At 39.7% G+C, this 23838-nt stretch overlaps 1 protein-coding gene across 3 annotated transcripts in view; it reads left to right on the forward strand.

The window, feature by feature from the left end:
• The first annotated feature begins 526 nt into the window (after positions 1 to 526).
• Positions 527 to 23838, forward strand: part of LOC115428386 (growth factor receptor-bound protein 10-like) — a 67345-nt gene continuing 44033 nt past the window's right edge. For 2 of the 3 annotated variants that reach the window (XR_003936619.1, XM_030147409.1), the window contains exons 1-5: positions 527 to 845; positions 3516 to 3624; positions 13234 to 13327; positions 21806 to 22031; positions 22212 to 22335. Coding sequence is in view for 2 of the 3 variants with exons in the window: in XM_030147409.1 (XP_030003269.1) it covers positions 3574 to 3624; positions 13234 to 13327; positions 21806 to 22031; positions 22212 to 22335 (495 nt within the window). In the remaining variant the exon portion in view is untranslated. Of the gene's footprint in view, positions 846 to 3515; positions 3625 to 13233; positions 13328 to 21805; positions 22032 to 22211; positions 22336 to 23838 lie in introns of those variants that run through there. The other variant, XM_030147410.1, reaches the window with a different exon arrangement.

Raw genomic sequence — 23838 nt, forward strand, 5'->3', positions numbered from 1 at the left:
TCTATCTATAATATACCTTCAGGGAGTTAGATGTGCGTATAATCTGCTGTTCAACTGTAAACATGTGATTAGATTTGACATGGAGGACCATAATATGCCTGAGGCTACAGTGCAGGTACATACTGTAAGTTGCAGCAGTGACACCAGATGGATGATTTGACACTAATGACTGTGACACTGTGGAGGCTTCATTTTACTTCAAGGGTTAAAGTCAGGTCTTGGACACACTGCAAAAAATGTCCACACTCACACATTTTTGAGCTTGAAAAGAATCAACAGTAATTAAACCAAAATGAATAAATATGAATGCTTGGGAAATTTGACTTCTGAGTAAGAAATGCAGAGGTGTGATTAAAAAATATTGCGTTTCAAGTGGTTTTGGTTGAGAGCACGGTTGATTAAAAAAGGGTGTACTTTTTTGCAGTGCGCTGCTGTGAACAGGGCGGGGCGGAGAGGAGGTTTCCTCAGAGAGGGAGGGTGTGTGCGTGCGCGTGCGTGCGTGCGTGCGCGTGTGTGTGTGGGAGAAAGGGAGAAGAGTCAGCTGGTCGAAAAGTGCAGGGTGAGATCAGTGCGTGTGTGTGTGTGTTTGGATGAGTGTGTGTGTGTACGTATTTGTGCGTATGTGCGCACGGAAAAGCACTTCCTGGGGACAAGGTGAAGACAACAGAACGGCGAACAGTGAGGGAGTGAGTTTTTTTTTTTGTGGGGGGGGTGAAGCAGTTTCTGAGGAGATCCAGACGAGGACAGTCGAAACGCGCCGGGTGCTGCTCCGTCCGCCCGCCTGTCCGTCCGCCGTGCGTCCTGAACCCGATTCCTCCGCCGACCGCGTCCTCCGCTTTCCAACCGTAAGCGCTTTGATTACTTACTTGGAAACTCATATTTCTTAGTTGGAACACACATGGTTGAAGTTAGACAAACTTACTGCCAACCATTTTTTCCAGCAGGAGCTTAGTGGGCATACACTGAGGATGCAGAGGAGCCTTAAAGGGCGCCTCTGAGCTGTTTTTGTCCGACTTTTATTGACATTTTGAGCTGATACAGAGTCCGTGCAAAATCTTAGAGGTGTTGCCAAAGTAGTGAAGATAGTGTAATCTGAAGAGAGTGGGTCTTCTGAAGTTGACAGAGCAGCATTTGTGTAATTAAAAAAAAAATAGCTTTGCATAATTGTAATCCCCAACTCAGGTCAATTTCTAATAGTCCCACTGTGCTGAATGTGCTTTAGTGACAGTTTTGTGTCAGATCCACTTCACTGGACACAACTTTTTAACACATCATCTAATCTAGAAGCTCCCATAGTGCTAGAACCTCATTTCTACATTTTTGTTTTATCTTGTAATTACATCCTAGGTAGCTTTTCGAACCCACAGCACTTATAGATTTAATGCAGACTGATGTGTACCCAGTCTCTTCCAGCAGCAGAGAGAAGACTACAGATCTGTTTAGGATCAGGTATCCTGTAGGAACATCAGACTTCTACTTCTGTGTGTCAGGTACAGGTGCAGGTGAACAGTAGACCTTTATAGATAGTCTCATTTGAGGTTTAATGTTCATCCAGGTGAAAAAATACCGGTATTATAAGTAAAAACTAAAGTGCATTCAGTGGTTGGAGTTGAGTCCAGTAGGTGTGTTATATCTACAAACACACACACACACACACACACACACACACATATATATATACACACACATGTGGCATTATTAAGTTGTTCCCTGCACCATTTAATTCTGTAGATCTCCCCGTATGACCAGTAAAGCTGAACCACCGTCTTTCTCTGCAGGAGGAACCACAAATGTCAGCAAATGTCAAGCACTCAGAGGCTTTGGCTTTGCTTTCAGGCTTATTAGCCACACATACAATCAGGCCCGCTTGCCCTTTTGGCCAACTGTTTGATTGGTGTGAACACACACATAAGGCTATGTAGGAACATGTGACATATAAAACCGGTTGCCAGTAAAAAGTGTGCAATTATCAGTGGCAGAGGAGCTGTCTTTTCACTGCACACACACAAACACACACACGCATGCACACACACACTCTCACACACACACACACACACACACACACACACACATTTAGACACACATTCTCAGTCAGCAGAGCGACCTAAAGATAGCAGAGCCCCAGTGGAAACAGTAATTAGTGGGGTGAAAAGAGAGGGAGAGGATAGGAGGAGGAGGTGGAGGAGGTGGAGGAGGAGGAAGAGATATTGTTTGAACCATCTGATATCTGTTATATAATGATCTGAACAATGGAGACACGCTGAGAGAGAAAGTGAAGAGAAACTAGCAGTCAAAGAATGAGAGGAGCTATTTAGTGAGAGGGATGCAGAGTTCAGGAGCACATATGTGTGTGTGCGTGTTTGTGTGTGTGTGTGTGCGTGTTTGTGTGTGTGTGTGTGTTTCTGTGTGTGTGTGTTTGCTGAAGCTTTGTTGGAAACACTATCAATTGCAGCAGTTTTGTGAAGTTTGTATATGTCAAGCTCTGTACTTTTATTTTTCTTAAATTCAAAGAAAATTGAGAAACGTCTTGGTGAGGTCTGTTCATATTCTGGATATTACCACTATATTATTACCATTTTTCATAACATGGGTTTTTCCTCTGAAACTGTAAAACAATCAGGTTCTAAAACAAGATTATGTAGGGCCAATGAGTCGATTTGTCTTCATATTTAAGGTAGGAATGAGTTTTGGTGTAATAACAAGTTGAGAAATTGTTAATTTCTTTTTTGTTCCTGAGGCCTTTTTCTTTACAAACGTTTCTGATTATAAAAAAATCAGTGGCATATATTAGATTTTAAAGCAGTTTTTAGGCCCCAACAGTAAGCAGTTTTCGATACTTATTGAAATATGTGTGTCATCTGTCCAAACACAAACACACATACACGGCCTTCCCCTGCAGCAGATAGCGTCCACAATGCAGTGGAAATAGGCGACTCCTATTTCAAGTTCCTTCAGAAAGTCTCCCTCTTTACCTCCCTCACTCCACCCCCCTCTTCCCCCATTGCCTTCCCCATCAGTCTGCAGGTGGTGAGTGGTCATGTGCTAGCTTGGAGAGGGTTTCTTATTTAGTCTTAAGCCCCAGGCTTTGTTTGGGAACTGACTTGTGTGTGTGTGCGTCGTATACAATGGCTGTGTTTACATTGGACTGGGTGTGCACATGTTCATCCATGCATGCACATTCATTCGCACATGCAGGCTTTGTTTTCTCTTTTAGGAGAGAGTGGGGTGTAGGGTTTTTCTTCTGTTTTTTTCCTTCGGCATACCAAATAGATATTGGTTTCACAAAATTTCTGCACAGTGTTTATAATAGATCACAGCATTAACCTGGGATGGTGATATCGTCTTTCTCCTTTCTGTTCTCAGATTGCTTTTATGAGCGTAACTTTACTTTTTGCTGTTTTCCTTATCAAAGTTTTCGGCTCTCACCTATATTCACTTAACTTAGTCCACAGTGTTTTCTTTTCTCTTTTTCATTCAGTCTGTTTTCAGCATTGTTGTGCTTCCTTTATGCTCAGGGTGCTGGTGTCACCAGTGGGTGACATTCCCTACAGAGGGGAACTTTGAAACCACACCATGGCCTTAGCGGGATGCCCTGACTACTTTCTACGTCACTCAAACTACCAGGTAATTTTGTTGTGTGTTGTATCTAATCAAAAACATTTTATTTTTCTTTCTGATCTTTTCACTAGTCTTGCATCCTATGTCACTGTTTTCTAATCTCAGCAAAGAATTAACGAGCCTCTTGTTTCATTAATACATAGAAATGATACAGCAAAAATAAAATCAAGGTCACTGACATATCAAATAGGGGAATTTCACGCATGACCCGGAAACAGTTTGAAACCATTGACTTTGAGTACCGCGTTTTAAGGTTTACTTGTCAACAATGGCTGAGGCGACATCAAAGTGTCACTGCTGTGTGCCGCAATTTACATCGAATAAACAAAGGAAACCAGAGTCCTGCACGGGTCCACTTTTCTAAACCCGTACCTGCAAAGCTGAGTAATGCAACCTGACCCACTACCTGTATTTTGTTCATGTCCAATCCGCCCCCGACCTGTGATTAAACACATTGACTACACAGTAACTCACTTTTAAGGGTTTTATTTTTGGCTTAAATGCACACCATCAATAAATCTCAAATATGTGCTGCTCAATGACGTCTTTTGCTGGATGTAAACAGAGGTGGAACTACTTCACAATAAAACAAACTGGCTGTGGATCAACTACAGTGAAATTAAATGATCATCATCATTAAATGTACTGTTAATTAATTTCATCCATGAATCATCTTTTATTTTTTTACACATCCTTGCCCACTACCTGCCCACATTTCATTTAATTTTACCTGTGCCTGGACCTGCAAAACTTCTTTTTTTTAATTTTACCTGTCCCCGCATACCTACTTGTAACCTCTTGATTCCCTTTACAGTACCGCTGATATTTCCCTGGTAATCCTGTCCCCAGAAATACCGGCTACACACAAACGTACTTCCTGATTGGAGTCTGTAGTTCAGCCCCTCATCTCTATGAATTGTGATGACCTATTTCTTTTCTCAACTAAATATGAAGGAAAACCATGAAAACTTAAATATGGTTGCCTTTGTTTATTTGATGTACATTGGGGCACACAGCAGTGACACTTCGATGTCGCCTTAGCCATTGTTGACAAGTAAACCGGAAGAAGCGGTACTCAAACTCAATAGTTTCAAACCGTTTCCGGGTCATGCGTGAAATTCCCCTATTGTTGTCCGTGTAGCATAGATTAATAGTAAAACAGTTGTTAGCCTGTTCCATAGACTGTATAAAGATGGACAATGGGACAGCTCCGTAAAAATGAAGTGAAAGCATCTTGATCATGCGTACTGCAGGTCATAATTACTGTCCACTCTGTTAGTCGTTGGGGTTTGAGCCATGCTAAAAATGAAACTAAGCACCTGAAGTATTTTCTGTCTTTATGGGTAGATTTCAGCAAAATGATTCATGTTCAAGTCATCATATTTCTGATCAGTTTGTTTTTAAATAAGAAATATATTGTTACATATCTCACTCTTAACCATGTTATGATTTACACATGCAGTAAGATGTTTGTCAGTTTAAAAGATAAGTTTACAAGTTAAGAAAGTTGCATTTTGTTGTAAAACTGTTAAATTGGCAGACTGCCATCAACATACATCAACAGAAAGCCCACTCACCCGGAAGTGGTGTAAGTGATGTAACTTTCTCTCCACATTCTGTTAAAGTTGCAGAAGATGTCTCTTTAGCTGCAAAGTGGCCAGACGTAATGATTTTCATGTCTTTTAACATTTTTTACCTCACTCTTGAAGGACAAGGTGAAATGTGCCAAAGTAATGGTTGTTTTGTTGTTGGTAGTGTGCCCCACATGAGATGAGCAATGCAGTCCAATCTAGAAGTTACTTTACTTTTTACTACTACTACTACTACTATAATAATAATAATAATGATAATAATAATGATGATGATGACAATAATAATAATAATAATAATAATAATAATAATAAGATAGTTACTTTACTGTCTTAACCACAAATAGCAACTTTCTGAACATGTAATTTAAATAGGCAAACATGATATGTACAGTTGATAGCATCATTTTTTTGGTTTTGTTTTGTTTTCCCATAACCTTTATTGAAACGACACCAAGTGACAAGCAAACTTATGTACAGTAATATACAATATTTACATTTACATTAAGTCATCATAATGTGGGTGAAGGGGGTGGGGGGTTAAAGATATATGGCATGTAATATACAAAAGAAACAAAATTTCTGACTGACCAGGTAGTATGAATCAATGTTCTGTCTGGTTGTGTAAATGTGTGGTGGTGTGTAAGATGTGTATTTGGTGTGAATGTTGTGATGTGGGCTTTTCAAAAAAAAAAAAAAAAAAAATCAGGGATATGACCAAAGATAATCATTAGGTAAATGAAACTAAATGAGAAGAAAAGAAAGGAAAAGGAGAGAGAGAGAGAAAGGAGGAATACGGGGGATAATAAAATAAATAAGTAAATAAATAAATAAAAATAACCAAATGAGATTTAAAATGCAATTTATCTACATTTGATGCCATTGCCCCACTGCACTGTTGCCACATTTGTTTTTTGTTTTTTTAAAGCATAATTTTTTTTTGTCAGTCACCATTAATATGACTTCTAAAGATTTCTTTGCCTCTCTATTTGATGATGAAACGCAGATGATTGGCAGCTGTAATGACCAATCTCTGACTCTGGCTCCAAAATGTGATACAGGACTAACATGGCAGATCCTGTAACTGCAAGTTTTCCATATCGGCAGGAAATAGTGTACAGTTTGTGCCCAGTTTTGTCCACCAAAAACCCAAAGGAAAAATATATGACAGCTTACATCTCCACTGTGTCCACTGGCTGGTCACTAACCCTTTTGACAGCCGCTTGGTGTTGAGCAGGTAGAAGGGGTTCTTGTTTCAGGTATCTGGAAATAATGTTGATGAGAAGCAGTGAGCTGAAAGTCAGATACGGTCCAGAGCTGAGAGAGGACATGCACAGTTAAATGTGTTGTTCTTCATTTGAACCATACCCAAATAACACCCATAGTATAAGCTGTGAATATAAAGCCAACCCCTCTATGTGTATCAGCATTGTGTACACTGGCTGTGTGTGTCAGTTTGCTTCAAAGTTAATGACTCACAACCTTGTTAGGTTTAGAAATATGGTGTCTGCAACACAACAGGGCCACATCCACTGTCCAACTCCTGCAGAATGAGCTCTTTGTTTCTCAGCTCAGATTTTCTCCTCTTCAACCCTCCAGTAACCTTAAGAATTTGGCTAAAGAGCAACATGGAGGTCTATAAATAGAGCACTAAACAAACAACAATAACAAGCTGTGGGCTTTGTTGTGAGACAGGCCTGAAAGCATGGGATTGATGGTTTGACGTCTTACTGGGACCAATGGGCCGCCGGAGGTGACGTCGTCTCAGCTGCCTTATTTCTCCTCTTAGCGGGGGTACAAAAAAATGCAGCTCCCTGCTAAACCAAACCGTGGGGCCGCTGAGCCCCTGTTGATCTGACATTAAGTTGGATTGGTTTGCGTTAGCTTCCAGGAAAGGGTTTTTGCACCAGTAAGACTGCAGTGAATAGTGAATTGAATCCCCATAGAAAACAACATTCCCCACCCTGCATCTAGTGGAGAGAAAAACAAAGTTTGATAGTTAGAAGGAGAGAAGTGGGTTACAACACTGGTGTATGTGTGGGTGTAATGTGTAAAGATCACCGGTTGACATGACACAGCATGGCACACACACACACACACACACACACGCACACCCACCCCATGGAGTCTCTCTGTGAGCCGAGACTGTAGGTTTAGTGTGTATAGATAAGCAGCAAATGAGTCCTCTTTTCTCCTTACTTACATAACGCTATACATAACGCTGGGCATGTTTGGGAATCTGGGCAGCGTTCCAGGCCTGTCTCAAACAGGGTAAGTGTGGTGTGTGTGTGTGTGTGTGTGTGTGTGTGTCCATCTTAGTGAGAAGTTTGGGTCTGTGCCAGAGATGTCTCAGAGGAAGCAGCCAGCAACTCTCGCTTTCGTGCACTCTTTTCCCCTCCATCTCCCCATGTTTGAGACAACATGTAATGAGAACACCAAGAAACCACAGTCCACAGACATGACGCTCGGCTGAGTTACGACTTGAACCGGTCAGAGGAGCGGAAAGAATGAAGCGTTTAACAGATCGTCTCCCTCAAATGTCAGTGGAAGTGCCAGCAGTGGCAGTCCTGGACGTGTCTGTTAACAGGGACTACACCTCCTTGTCTCTTTATGTTCCTAGCAGTCAGATGTCGGCAGTCTCCGTGGCAATAGGCATGCTTAGTCTTGCGCTTTCGAGGAAAGGTTAGCCTTCGAAGTATGTTGAAATACCAACATTAATGTGGTGAGCTATAGAGTGTAAAAGGAGAAGCTGCTTATGATGAGGAGATGTCGAGAGCACTTATGTCTATTCCTCTGACAAGGGCAACCCAATTATGTCAAGCTGATCGAAACTCCAGACCTGAGATTTTCCGCTACAGGTTCCTCTGACTCCACATGAATCTAATGTTAAAACTCCAAATCCAAAAAGAGCCTGTGATCCAAACAGGACATTTCAGACTAGTTTTGGAGCCAGTAAATTCTGGAAGTCAACATAGTATTACATCAACAAGGAGGAAGAAGAGACATTATGGTGTAACATTTTGGAAAGTACATACTTTTTCATTTGAAGAATGAATTTACAGCTCGCTGAGCAGGGGTGTCAAACTCATTTTAGTTCAGGGACCACATTCAGCCCAATATGATCTCAAGTGGGCAAGACCAGTAAAATAATAACATAATAACAGATAAATAGTGACAACTTCAAACATTTCTCTATGTTTTAGAGTGAAAAAAGTAAAATTACATCATGAAAATGTTTACATCTACAAACTATCCTTTAGCAAAATGGGAACAATTTGAACAATCTGAAATGTCTAAAGAAAAATAAATGCAATTTTAGCAATATTATGCCTCATTTTATCATTTACACATGTGTATTACAACTTACAGATCACAGTGGATCTACAAGTGCACAAAACTTTTAATAATAGGCAGAATCCTACTATATAATACACGTTCTGTGTCCCATCGATGTTGCAGCACAGGAGGGCGTGTATACGGATTTTCCTCAGCCTTCACAGGCCCGATCGCCACCAAACTCGCCAAATAAATAGAAACATTACCGACTATCTACAAGGCACAATTGTATGTCCGTATTCAAATGTTGTGAGGTATGCTGGGTGATTTTAGCCTCTCTCTACATTGAATTCTTCATCCCTGCCGCCATACTCCATTTTCAGAAGTGTTTATGCTGCCGTTCATGAAATTCTACTGCTAGCAGATGATGCTACAATGTGAAGGCTGCAGTTCACTACCGCTGTATGAATTTAATCATGCTTGACAGGCCAAACAAATACATGCTCTTCCCTTCATGCTCACATGTTGGCTCAAATTATTACCAGCACAATGCATGATTAAATGGTAGTTTACAAATGGATAGTGGTGGCAGGCAAGTTCTACTTACAGTGCGATCGTACAATGGCACCACGGGTACAATGCTGCTAGTATTGTTAATTAAAATTGTATTAATTTTTCTTGAGACATTTCAGGTTCAGGTGAAAGATAGATTGTCAAATTAAACATTTTCATGTAATTTTACTTTTTTATGCTAAACAAAGGGGAAAGTTGACATTATTGATGTTGTCATTATTTACTGGTTATTAGTATTTTCCTGGTCTGATCCACTTGATATCAAACTAGCCCGTATGTGGAACCTGAATTAAAATGATTTTGACATCCTTGATTGTTGATATCTTCAGTGTAAATTTTGCAGGGTCATCCCACAGGCCAGATTGGAGCCTTTGGTCGGCTGTTTTTTTTTTCATGCAGACTTTATGTTTGACACTAGGGCTGTGTGTTGGCAAGAATCTGGTGATACGTTACAAATCACAATACTAGGGTAACGATACGATATATCACGATATATCATGATATATCGTGATACTGTTAAAAAGGCAATTTTTTATTGTTTTTTTTTTTTTTTTTTTTTTTTAAAGATTATTTCCTGGAAGAATGGAATTACACCAGAAATATGCACAAATACTAAACACGTTTTTATTTGATCACAACAAGATCTAATGTTATATCGCAAAATTTTCCTGTGTTAAAAATTAAATTTATATTTCACAGGTGTTACAGTTTAAGATACTGTTCAAATGTTCATATTCTATTAGTTCATAACTAACATCAGAACATTATTTTTGAGCAATCCCAACAAAGGAACTAACATTATGTATTAAAAGAGTGTTAAATAATAATGGATAAAATATAAACAAAAAAGAAAAACTAAAAAACTAAAATGAACCTCCATAATATCTGCATTTGAATAAATACCTAAAAATATTGATACAATACTTTTTAATATTGATACAGTATTGTGAAATGAAATATCGCGATATATTGCAGAAACCAATATTTTCTTACACCCCTATTTGACACCCCTGGCTTAGAGACTGGAAAAATGGGGAGGAAGTATCTTAATTGTGTCCAAACGGCAGAGAAATCAACCATAGCGGGTTTTTGTTGTTGTTTTGGTTTGTTTCTTTTCCCTTTATTTTTCTTTAGCAAATGAATAAAGAAATAACATTACCCCAATCCTGGCAGAAAAATCCAAATCCACACATACAGAAAATACATACCTAAAATTAATTACCATAAATTTGAGAATTTTCTTGGTAAATAGAAATAATGAATAAAATAAAATGACAATACAATTATAAAATGATAAAATCAAACTATAGTGGTGTACAATTGTAGCACAGAATATGAAATCAAGTCATACAGAGCTGTGGTTTTCCAAGTAAACCATAGCCTTAGTTCAAATATTTTATCTAATTAGTTTAATCTGTATAAATCTTGGACATAAAAGAAACTCTTAACCCTTGTCAAGAAAAACCAAGCTAACCATTAGTTTTTAGTTTTTGGTGTGACTTTTGGTAACATAAGATTGTTATAAGAGCCTGGGTTCTCAGTGCTCATTGTGAAATTTTATTACCAGTCAATACCTAAATGACAACAGTGTAATACTGTATCTGAACCTTGACCAACTTTGATATACAAACAGTTTCCCACCACAAACAAATGTGGAAATGTTCAGTGACGACCTTTGTGAACATAATGAATTAAAGCCGCTGGGGAAAAGTAAACTAAAGACTATAAACAGGATTACTAGATTAATGCTGTTGTAAAGTTCAACAGTACTCACTCAAAAGCCAAGAAATTACCAGATCAAACCTCTTTTCATGTAGTGTACCGATGATACTCTAAGAATTAGTTATATAAAGAATGTTGTTTATAACTTTTGGAAAAACAATTGACATCTGGAAACTCCTTCCGGTGGGGAAACTAATGGTTACTTTAAAGTTACTAGGAAACAGTCATGTCTTTCACATTAGTCTTCATTGTCTGTTCAACTCATGGGTGACTTTTTTGGATTATAGCATCAGTGAATCTCCATCATGATGAAGATTTTATGGAGTAGTAGTTACTTATTACCTAAGCTGTGGCTGATATCTGCTCTAAAACTAGGACACTGTAACGGTGTCCTACTGTACACTGTCAGAAGAGGGGCCAAACATGTGTACATCCACACAGAAATTTTCAGGTGCAAAACAAAAAGTGTTACTAAAGGTCACAAAAAGGAGTAGAAGTCTGCACACTGATTGGCTCCATGAAGATCATTTAATTTTCGTTCTCTTTAGCAAGGCAGGATTTCCATCTGCAACATCTCGTCCAGGTAAGGATCACAGAGAATAGTAATGATCCCAGAGTTGCTGCTTTTACATTAAGAAATTCGTGAGATGTGCAGGCTCTACTCTTTTTTTTTTTTTTGTATTTCCTAATGTCTATAGCTACAATGTCTCTTCTAGGAAAACAATCTCAAATCAGTGCTTAAAAGAAAGAATGCAAAATAACCCCAATCTTGTACTCATTCATACATGCAGTCAGTTTTTAATATGGCACATTTTAGGGCTGCAGTGTAGAATTCCACATTCTATAGAGGTATTTTAGTAGGGGTGCAGTACGGTCTGTACCGTGGTTTTTGGGTCATGGTTTTGGTTCTGTTTCGATACATATTTTGTGCGTAAAGAGAACTTTTTTTTTTTCTCCCAAAATTATATTTTTTTTGCTCGTCAGAAAAAACTGAATTTTACAGTAGGAACAAATTACTGTACTGAATAAAATAGCACTTTCTTATTCCTTGATTACTTGTATACAGTAGTGTAAAACAGGCACATGCACACATAGGGCCCAACAGGGGCTTGAGCCCCTGCCCTTTTTGCTTCATTCAATAAAGTGCCCTTTTTCTTTTTTTAAATAAATAAATTGAGAGAGAGAGAGAGAAATTTTAACATTAACTTATGGGGGGTGGGCTTTCACCTGCCTGGACAGGCGCATGCACTCAGTGACCTGTAAAACAGTATGTAAAGCACCAACGCAAATCAATTGCAAAAACCGAAAACCCACTGTCCCACAAGGCGGATTGTCCCATGCAGGGTTGACCGAATAGTTCGGTACTTTTCCTGAGTACCGTTGCATGCCTATATTTTCGATATATAATTTTACCCACATGTCCCTGTAATCCAGTCCAACATGCCTGATATATTGTGGGATTTTGAATGTAATTTAAAATGAATCACTGAGAACTACTTGTCCATTTTGCATGATTTCATTAGCATGGACACTTACAGACACATAATACAGACTCTTCTTTTTCTGTGCAACTGCAGTATGCTCCGGTATCATGTTAGGTTGCATGCTTGCACGTCTTTCTCACATGATGAGTAAGATGCGTCACATATGATAGTTTGGATGGCAAATTATTGGACTTGGGCTCGTCAGTTCTAGCTGAAGCCTGCAAACTGCAGACTTTCTCTGTCAGCCTCACAGGCACTGCAGCCAAGTTGCCTTCCTTGGAAAGCTTTTGGCTGCTGCTTCTCAGAGCTATAAATCTTGCTCTGGGCATTTATGGATGTTTTCGAAGCACAGAGGGGAGCTGAGAGATTGTGTGTGTATGTGCATACATGCACAACAGGACCTCTGGCCACGAGCAGTTCCTGGAAGCAATGCTTCCTCGTTCTCTCTTTTCCTGGAAAAGGGAAGATTGAAAATTTGTTTGGCTTTTTCCCACTTTCTCTTCTGCAGCTTTTTTGCTTCGAGGCTGCTTCAAATTAGACAATGTGTGAGGAACTTGGCTACGTGCATGTGTATCTCTAGACGTGTGCCTTAGCTGGTATGTTTCTGCTCTAAAAATGATTGATGTTTTTTTTTTTTTAACACGTAAATCAGTACCTGATGCGAGTTAAGCATAAAGTAACTAGAACCATGGTGTGTCTGAGTGACTGTTCATCTTGGAGAGAGAGTGAAAGGTCAAGGGTCATGAAGTCACAGGACTACAGGGTCAAAGTCTAACTGGTCATTGTTTTTAAAGCTTGATGTTCCTCAAGAGCAGCGTCAAGTCTTCCTTTGCTGACCTCCTGAACTTTGTGAAAATAGCACATTATCTTTCTCCTCACTGAAATATCTGACATATGCATTCACTGCATGGTTTCACCGCATGATCTTTCTTAAAAAAGTCTTCTCTTTTTTTTGCCTTTTCATTTGACAGGAAAGCATGGACCGCACTTCTTCTCGCAGGCCTGAGGAGCTGATTGTTCCTGGCTTTCAGTGCCCGGCCAATCAAAACTTGCCACATCACCATGGTAACTCTCTTCTCGTCTTGTCTATTTAGGTCTAACTTTAAAATAATAAAAAGCCATTAATCCCCAATATTTATCTATTCCTGATAATAGATGACAGTTGAATGCATTTTTACACCCTTATCTAACTACAGCCAAAACCAGTTTTCTGGTGCACTTAAAACTCCTCCTGTCTTCTAACACCCCCCCACCCCCATCCCCATCTCCCTTCTGTCAAGCTCTGTCTTCGTCTAGGACATTGTCTCCCTCCATCAGTCTCTGCTCTCCAGATGGAGAGGTTCTAGACAAGTATTATAGTGCCCCCCCTCCCCTTTTTTTTAACACTACTCAGCACTTTTCTGCCCCTGAATACATACAGTACACACACATGTTCACTCGCTCCCAATATACTCTCAGAAATCCCTTCAGCCATCATGGAAAATCTTGGAATGCCTTTGGAAAGTGGCCAACATGAGGAGAGGAGAGGTTATAAATTCTCCCTCCCCGACCTCCTTTTCTCCCTCGGGTGGTGGTTTAGTAGATTGTCTGCTCCACTGATGTGTGGTGGTCACGCTCGTGTGAGAGTATTGTAAATATGGCTTCACATGAATGGGGTGAGTGTTTATATAGGCCTGTAGGTCAGCTGGTGCCAAGGAGAAGAGAGTTTATAGTAAGTAGGCCATAGGTCTGTGGGCCAGAGGTGGAGATAGTCGAGGCATGCAGGTTCATACCCTGATACAGACGGTGACACCACAGATGATCCTGGAGCGATTAGAGAAGGTTCACTGTAATCCCACTCCTCAGCTTTGACCATAGACCGTATTGAAGACATGGCTGTTGTGATGTCGCTCACTGGGTTCTGGCCTTCAGTCATCCATTTTGATTGCTGTCATTTTGCTTTTCTGGAGCTGGAGGTTATCATATTTGGACAAGAGTGCGGCGATGGAGAAGAGGAAGGAGTAAAAGCCACCAAAATAGTGCTACTCCTGACTTACTGAAAAAACAAGCCACACTGCTAGCAAAGAATGGTTAAAACAAGTAATGTCAGCCATCAGTCAAATAATCAATGAAATAAACACAGTGTTAACAGACCCAGAGTACTAATGTTTACCAGACCACCAGGTTCACCCAAGCACAAAACATTAACAATTTGCTTACAGTACAAAGCTTCACTCGCTGTCTCCGCATTTTTGATCAGTCAAAGCTAACACTGCATAATGAAGCTGTCACCTCTCATGGACCTGAAGGTGAATCCCTTAAATATCCCTTAAATGTGGTCAAAGATTTTCGTCATGTTCACCTTCAGCTTGAGCTCCGTATGTAGTGTCCATTTGTTTTAGTCACTTGTGTGCATCTTTAAAAAGAACAATAATATTAACTCTTTCGGTGCCAGACAGTTAAGGGGCTAATAAGCCTTAAAAGCCTTAAAAGTGCCACAGAATTTTTCAGTATTTCGCGTCGTTCTTATAATATTCGAAGAATCCTGCAGGAAACCGCTCGGTAACATCCGGCGTGTTCTCCAAAGCCGATCTGATCGGCCCGCGGCACTTTAAAGGTTGTATTCGTAAAGCCGATTTAATCGGCCCATGGCACTGAAAGAGTTAAAGTAGTTGTAAAGAAGTTAGTAATGACTTACTTCCATTCTCTTTTACACTTTTGCTTCCTTGTCTACCTTGATGATGTGTTTTTACTCCTATAAAAACTATGATTGATGACTCCTGTAAAAAGCACAAGACACAGTCAAAGTCACTCGGCTACTGTTCCATTCTGACTTTGCACCACAGTGAAACCTCACTGACAGACCCTCAGTATATTTAGACCATGCTTGGCTCAGGTTACCTGCTTGTCCTATCTTTTCAATGATCTAATGACATGTTTTATGTGTTTTTTGCATATTTAGTTACATGCATTTTTGGATAGTTTATATTATTAGTTACTAGAGGCTTAATTGAGGTTTTGTCTTGCTGATAAGGATTGTAAGAATCCTTAATTCATTTCACATACTAGCCTGGCTCACTGTGTGTACTCTGCTGGAATAAATGGATGGATGAAATAGTCACACAGAGACAATTATAGGTATCTGCATCCTCATTGCTATGCAACAGAACAATAACCTGAGAGCTGCAACTACACACTGAAAATGGCAAGTTTAAAGAAGCACATCAACGGGGATCAGTAAAGTTAATCTGTATCTTTAAATCTTTAGTCCTTTTAATACCACAACTCGCCTCTCCATGTGCAAGTGTCCCCACCAGGCAATTCTCCCTGACACTATTTTGCCAAGATATTGTTATTGTGTCCTCAGCTTAGATGAATGTGAGTCATTTAAAGCAATAAAAATTAGCCCCGAGAGTTTTTAACCTTATTGCAGAATGATAGTAGAGGGTGCCAGACTTATCTCCAGCATTAACTCAACACTAATGAAGTGCACAGATAATTCTGGCTGTGTGAGAGTGTAACACACCCACATCTAGCTGTCATGTTAGGAGATATAAATTTGGCACAGCGGCTTTCATTTTATAATCCATCAGGGGAAACGTGTGCTTCAGTCAATGCAAATGAGAAGCCCAGACAAGAACTGCTGTACAACAACTGTAAATGCAACAACTGATCTCTGTCTTGTTTATTAGAATTAATTATGTAAGTATTAAATTTGAGATTTAGGCCGTTTGCAAAATAAACAACAAAACTTGAATGTGTCCCTCAGGACCTGGATGCTCCCTTTTCTGACCTCGAGGCTGCCATCAGAGATCGATGATTGCAGGTTGTCATGGCCAGGGACACAGGCCCTCATTCAGTATATTCTGGGATCTTACAGGAATGAATTGGCCATGGTTGTATTGTAGGTTTTGTAGCTGGAAGCTAGCCAGTCTGCTGCACCAGTTCATCTATATTCCAAGTAACAGCAAAGGAGAGGGGAGGAGAGGACATTTTCATGCTATATGTCCTCCCCCTGCTTGGAAAGCCAACAGTGCAGTGTGGGCTGAGCTTGCCATGGGATGAGGGACAAGAATGCCAATGATACCATCATGATCCTCTTAAAGCTGCACTAGACTGCATTTTTAAATACAACTCTGGCCAGTTTATCAGTCTAAATCATGAAATTGTGGTTCAACAAAAACATGTGCAACAGGAAATTTCTGATTAACAAACTCAAGTGAATATTGAATAATACCGCTCATGAGAATGAAGTCCTACTAGCAGAGTGGACGTCATTCTTGTGTTTGGAACTGAACCCACTGTGGAAGTATCTTTATATTTATTATCACTGACAGCCTTAAGATGCTGGCTCCATAAATTCTTGCTTCTATTGACTTGCTTTGGAAAAAAAGAGGTAAACTCTAGAGATACTAGAGAGGATGCAATGGGATCTGTTTAGTACAGTCATCCTCTGATAGGTTATTCCTCAACTGATGTAGTTTTAGGGCAAATAGGAGCTGATATTTGCAGAGTGAGCTTTAATTAAGATGTTACAGCTCCAACTAGTAACAAATCTAGAGACTTTTTTTTCAGATTTAACTACCTTGAATAGAATGTTTATCAAACATCAACAGATGCTTCTTGGTGACTATAACAGCCCAATCAGCTGCCAGATAGGCATGCGAATGTTTTCACCTAACAACCAATCACTGATCTCCTTTGTTTTCTCGGGAACTCCTTCTCTTTTAACTTTGTTAGAGAGCATAGAGATGTCAATTTAAGTTTTTTTCTGTGTTTCATAATTATTGCTCATTTCTCTATTGAATTTGAAATACATAGTACTGTGCAAAAATCTTAGACTACCTTTCCTTGTTTTGCAGAGTTGAATTGAATTTGTATATTTATGTCTCATTCTGTTTTCTTCCGATACAATGGGAAAATATAGGAAATACAGTCGTGGAAAAAATTATTAGACCACCCTTGTTTTCTTCAGTTTCTTTTTCATTTTAATGCCTGGTACAACTAAAGGTACATTTGTTTGGACAAATATAATGATAACAAAAATAGATCATAAGAGTTTAACTTAAGAGCTGATAGCTATCCATTTTCAATGTTTTCTTGATAATAACTAAAGTCACTTCAGTTCTTACATCAATAGCTATGGCATTGTACTGACAAAAACAGCGCTTTTAGACATGCCATGTTTTCTTTTCTGTCTGTTTTAGTCACATGATACACACAGGAGTTAGTACTTGATTGCATAACCGTTGTTTTTGATGACTTTTGATGGTCTAATAATTTTTTCTGTGACTGTATGTGCACAACCTTCAAAGACTACAAAAAACTGAACTAAATGGGTTGTACAGATTAAAATGACTATTTATGAGCCCTGACCTCATGACAAGAAGCAGCACAAACAGAAACATCTGACATGCGTTGAATGAGACCTGGTTTAAAAAATCTGAAAATGAATGCAATAAATCTAATTGTGTGAAAGGGTTAAAACATGTTAAATGCAAAGGAAGGGCACACTCAACATGACCACTTTGTATCAATACAGAGAGTAAGAAATACATATGTGTGGTCATTACAGTTTTACAAAACCAACAAACCTAATGTTATTTTAGGACTTTTGCACAGTGCTGTATACAGATTCATATACTCAGACTTGCCTAAATAAAGTCTCACACTCTAACACCTTATTGGACCTTTAGCTTTGATTACAGCACATTTCACAGCATTTATTTCTTTTCTGTATTTAAAAATTTTTGAGCGTGTCTTGTTACTGAACCTAAATCTGAACCAACTGATGCAACCCCAGATCATTACACTGCCCCCACAGGCTTGCACTGTAGATACTTAAGCATGATGGGTAATCACTTCATCCTCCTATCTCCTCAACCTGATGCTCATCTCTTTAGTACAGGGTCAAACTGGACATGTCCTTTTTCCACAGTCCAGTCTTCATGTTCTCTATCAAACTGATGGTTGATGTATATAAGAAATGAGAATCTACTCACTGCAACAGTTAAAGGGTTAAAGAATTCGGTTCCACATAGACAAAACTTTATTGATCCGCAAAGGAAATTGCTTGGTCACAGTAGCTCAGTTTGCATATAAAAACACCTGAAAACAATCCCTGCAGAAATAATCCAGGTGGAGGATCTTGTATATCTTCTGAAATCCACATCAGAATGTTTTTTTTCAGGCTTTATATACAAATAATTACCCAATATTCTCATGAATATACATATTAGCATATGACATCATCTAATGTCTACTTAAACATAGTTGGTAACACTGAATTGTAGTTGTGTTAGTGTTAACTTGGCAAGTCTTGACTCTTTCTAAATAATATAATTTTAGTTTAGGAAAATCAACCTAAATTGCATGCTTGGGTGTCACAGTTGGCCAATTTAAATACTTTTCTTGAATCTGACTTTTACAGTTCCACACATATTTTGTATTATTTCTGGAACAATGAGAAGTTTGGATTAGTAGCCCTGCCCTACACACTCAGAGGAAAGTAGTTTTTAAACTTTTAATAAATGTCAAATCACTGGAATGTTGGGTTTTACTTTTAAAAAGATCTTATTTTCCATTTGCAGAACAAGTCCATATGTGATTTACATAATAAACTTGTCTGGCTGTCCTCGTTCGCTCCCTTGTTCTTTCCAACTGTGCATGTGTTCCTTGTACCCCCAACCCCTGTCCCACTTATGAACCCCAGCATCACATGACCTTGTGTCCTAATCTGTCCTTTCTCTGCAGTTATGTGTGTCATGCATACTTCGTTGTGATCTGAGATCAGAGGGTCTGACTCCTGCTGCTGTGGGTACATTGTCTTCTTTTGTGTTCTGTTTGTTTAGTATCTACATAATATACACATGTTTGGTCTCCTCCTTTTTTACCATTAACTGTCCTATAGGATTACATGCACATGCTCATTAGGGTTACACAGTGTACATGGTGTCCTTGGTTCTCCTGTGTGTGTTTTGGTGCCCTACTTTGTCCTGATCATTTGGCCACCATGTGCCATGTACAGGCTGAGCGTTCCCCCAGTGCTGTAATTTCTCCCTACAGGAATGTCAGGAATTCTGTGTGTGGTGTTGGGGTGGGAGGAACATAGGACCAAAGAGCCTTGGACACACACAGAATCATATTGAGACATACTGCACTTGTGAGGACTTATCCTCCCCTTAGTTTAACACTGTCTTTATTATGATACCGTTTCCCCTCTATATTCATAAGTTTTTAGAAATTCATGAAATAATAAATCAATGCAGGCCTGGAAAATGGTACTTAGAAAATGAAGTCACTATAGGACTGGATTTGACAGTAAAAAGTCCATTAAATCCACATTAAAAAAAGAAAGAAAAAAGGACACTTTATGCCTTCTGGCCTCATCTGGGTTAATTAATAGCATGTTGAGTTAACAGACAAACGGTGATGACTGGCAGACAGGAGCAGTTCTATCACAGCAGAGCCTTTTCACCCTGGTTTGGTTTTGTTGGTTGTTTGGTCTGTGGCTGATGTGTTGGTTCCACATCCACTGCTTGATAGACAACCCAGCCCCCTTGAATGACAGGTTTCACATAATCAGACCAATGGCAGGCCAGTGAGGTAGTGTACTACACAGCCATTGGAAAAAATTCAAGCCAATGTGAAATCCAACACGAGGAAGAGTGAAACTTCAAAACAAGGCCGTGCACTTGCTCTCTGCTTCTGTGCTCTTTGGTTCAGTGTGCAGTGTTTGTCAGGTAAAGCTTAGACGTTCGATCACAGTAAATATTGACAAATTAAGGCACTGCTGTGAATGCTAGGATATTGTCTCAGTATGAAGAGGTGGAAAAGGAGGTAGAAATTACTCTGCTGTGAGTTTTTTACCCTCGGCCCTCACCGCAGGGTATTGTCATCAGTTCGTTGTCTGTCCGTCTGTATGTGCAAAAACTTTGGCATGCACCAGTAGTTCTCAACTGGGGGTGGGGTGGGGGGGCAGCAGGTAGTCAATGATGAGGAAACCCTGACGTGTACTGTAGGCCAAGAGTTTTCAAGTGTGGGCACGTTATGTTATTCAATTAAATGAGGTACAGATGGCTTGTATGGAGCAAAAAGTTCATTCTTACCTGACAGGGACCCATTTATTCTAACAAGTGATCTCTTTGTTACAATACATTCACAATTAAAAACACATGAGCTGTAATGTAAAATGCATCACAAGAGCACAGTCTGTTTAATTTTTTGCTTGGTCTTTTGAAACATCTGGGAAAATATAAAAAAAAATTGTGCAACCATTCTGGGTCATCAATAGCTCTGTTCATCAGCTTGGATGATACACTCTAGAATAATCAAATAAGGTTTAATCTCATTTACAGACATGCCATCATAGTTCATGAATAATGACTTTTTAAAGACTATCATCTGGTGGTATGTGGTGGTACCTGCTGAGGTGACACCTAGTGGTTACAGCTGAGGTCAGAAGTTTATATACACCTCAGTTAAATACATTCAGACTCAGTCCTGAACACAGACACACACACACAGACACACACACACACACACACACACACACATATATATGTGTATATAATCTCTGTAAATTCAGTTTGATCTACTGTTTAATTTTGATGATGTGAAATTTTTGAACAATAATAGACATCACTTTAATTGCATTTTTTTTTATTACATTGTAAGAGCCTCAAGAGATTACATACACTTGGTTAATATTGCTTCAGGGTTGCCTTTGTTTAAGCTCTGCAGGAACTCGACATGCTTCACCTGAAAATTTGTGGGTCTCCTTCCACTAAACTACATTCACAATTCAGCTGTTCAAATGGTGGCTTTGTGATGGTCACTCCAGAATGTTTACTTTATTTGCCTCAGCCATGTTGGTAACATTTATTGATCAATGCTGAAATCTTAAAATCTTCAAGATGCCACCAGCATTTAGAAAAAAAAACCAAAACAAAAACCTGACACTGTCCAACCCTGTGCTTCATAGTTTGGATGGTGTTTTTTTTTGGTTACGAGCCTCACACTTTTTCCTTCAGTACATGATGCTGATCGTTATAGAGAAATGCATTTCAGTTCTGACTCTATGACACTTCTTTAACTGTGGATGGAGATGGTTTTGGACCTGTTTCCTCCAACAACTTTACCAGGTCATTCACTTTTGTCCCGGGAAGCTTTTAGAGGAGTGTGCCATTGTTTCTATTTGTTTATTGATTATACAGATGTTTGCGATACCTTTCAGTAGATTTTAACACGACAAGTTAAAGGATATTGGATCTATAGCCCCACACAGGCCTTCAGTTGACTCCCAATACTGACAATAATCCAGTCTGATGTTTGTAATGTCATGACATCAATTTCCAGATGTTTCCAGTCAGTTTAAAAAGACACAGTGAATTTGGTTTATGTAAACTGAGCCTCTGTTTGGAATTGTGAAAAACTGACTTTCAATCCAGCCCAGGTGTATTTAAACCTATGTCTTCAACAGTTTCTACAGTCCTGTTCATCTTTGTCGTCACTGTCAGTGCCCTTCTCCACCCCTCTCATCCCACCGCTTTTTTGCTTCCACAGACGATGATGTTGACCTGGAGCGGCTGGTGAATGAAATGAACTCCTCCATGGAAAGTGTGTACTCGACACAGGCAGACACCGCGCTACTTCTGAACAACGGCCACGTGCACCCTGTGTACCAGGGCCACGGCCAGGCCCGCCGCCGCCATACCCCACCTCTGCCTGTGTCGTCACCCTCCAGGGAGAGGCTGCGGCACTCACAGCCCATGCACATCCAGGCTGTCAGGTTGGAGTGCATCCACTGACTCAACAACATAAAGAATACATAGATAAAATATACATTACACAGCACTTTCTTAGACCATGAATGTAAAGGTTTTTTTTAAATTTTACTATATGATGTGTGCCATTTCCAAGTCTGTCAGTGGTCAGACTTTGACATGAGTGTGCGTGTCTCCCTCTGCAGGTGCCTTCAGGAAGAGCAGCATTTGCGTCCCGCCTCCCTGCCCGCCATCCCCAACCCTTTCCCTGAGCTCTGCAGCCCAGCAGGATCCCCCGTGCTCAGCCCCATCCAAACCTCTGACAACCATGTAAGTACACCCACAGCACCTCAACTATACACAATGGAGATGGCCATGACGTGATTTGTGGCCACAGTGTAGAGCTGGTAGAGAACAATAAAGTATGTGGTGTTGTTTGATGCACTATAGACTGAGCAATTCACACGCAATATAATATCTAAATTGGCTGAAATTGTTGTAAGCCAAAGCCATACAAGCTGTAAAGACATTTGTATTTATTCAAATAAATCTTGAATTACTTGGAAAATAAATATACACACAGGCTACATCCACACAAATATGCTTTTATTTTAAAACCGGATTTTAAAATGAAAATAATCCCTGATCTTGAGCTTTTTCCATTCCTGTATGGATAGAAAGGCCTGTATTTCCGTATCCATGTTGAAAGAACAGCTGGTAGTCAAGGCTGATGTCTTCTTTTTCCCTCCTGAAAGGGTCACATGGTTTGGCATGACAAATCAGGGAATGATATATAAGAAGTGATAAGATCCACTCAGGGTCCGACCTCTGACCTTTGCACCATTGTTTCGAACAGGCTTTTTTTCTGTCCAATCCCAGAGTTTTCAAACTAAAACAGGGAGAGCAGTTTTTCCAAAAGTCTCTGTTTTTACGAATGAGTAGTAAAAGTTATGCATTTTAGAATTAAAACACATTAGTGCTGACATTTCTCAGTTTACACACCATTTTTCTGAGCTCATTACCTGTAATTTTTGCCTCAGTGCAGTTCCTTAGAGACTTATTTTCAGTTGTCATGATGTTATTTCCTCAGGGGCACCAAAACACATTACACAAACTGCTTAAAATAGACGAACCTAACACTTTTACTGCTGACAAAGGTGAAACAAACTATCAGACCAGGAATATACTAATGCAACATATAATATACACTGACATTATACTGACATCAACTGTGGATATTTTTTTGAAAACATGGAGGTGTTCTAAATGGTATACTGAATTTTTTGCCGACCTCAATCATAGATGAAATAAATTCTGCATTTCTCATCAAGTTTGACCATTCTCATGAGAAAAAAAAGGAGATAACAGCGTGTGTGCATGTGTTGAAACCATCTGACTGGCCTGTTATGTTCAGGTCAGGGCAGCATTTGTTGACTTTGGCTGCCGACAGCCTTTTCCTTCCATGACACACAACAGCTCGCCCTGGGTTATCTAACTGCATGTGTTATGGTGGAAGCATCTTTATCAATCACATGTACCCACACACATGAGAGAGAAGAGGACATGTTTTGCTGTGGAAGGAGATGAAAAGTGTCTCCAGGATGCTGCAGACAGAGTGCAGATTTCCGTAGCAGAGCCGGCAATACGTATGGGAACGTCTGCAGGTCGGCCCTCTGTGAACCTTGTGAATCCGTCTGCCCATTTCCAGTTCACACGCTTCCACACTGACTCACAGTGTGTGTCACAGCCTTGCCCTTCCTTCCTCCGGCAGAGTCTCTGTCCCAAGATGTTTTCAGGATGCCCACCCTGAACAATAACACTTATTTTAGATGC

This window comes from Sphaeramia orbicularis, chromosome 11, assembly GCF_902148855.1.
Source record: "Sphaeramia orbicularis chromosome 11, fSphaOr1.1, whole genome shotgun sequence".
NCBI lineage: Eukaryota > Metazoa > Chordata > Actinopteri > Kurtiformes > Apogonidae > Sphaeramia > Sphaeramia orbicularis.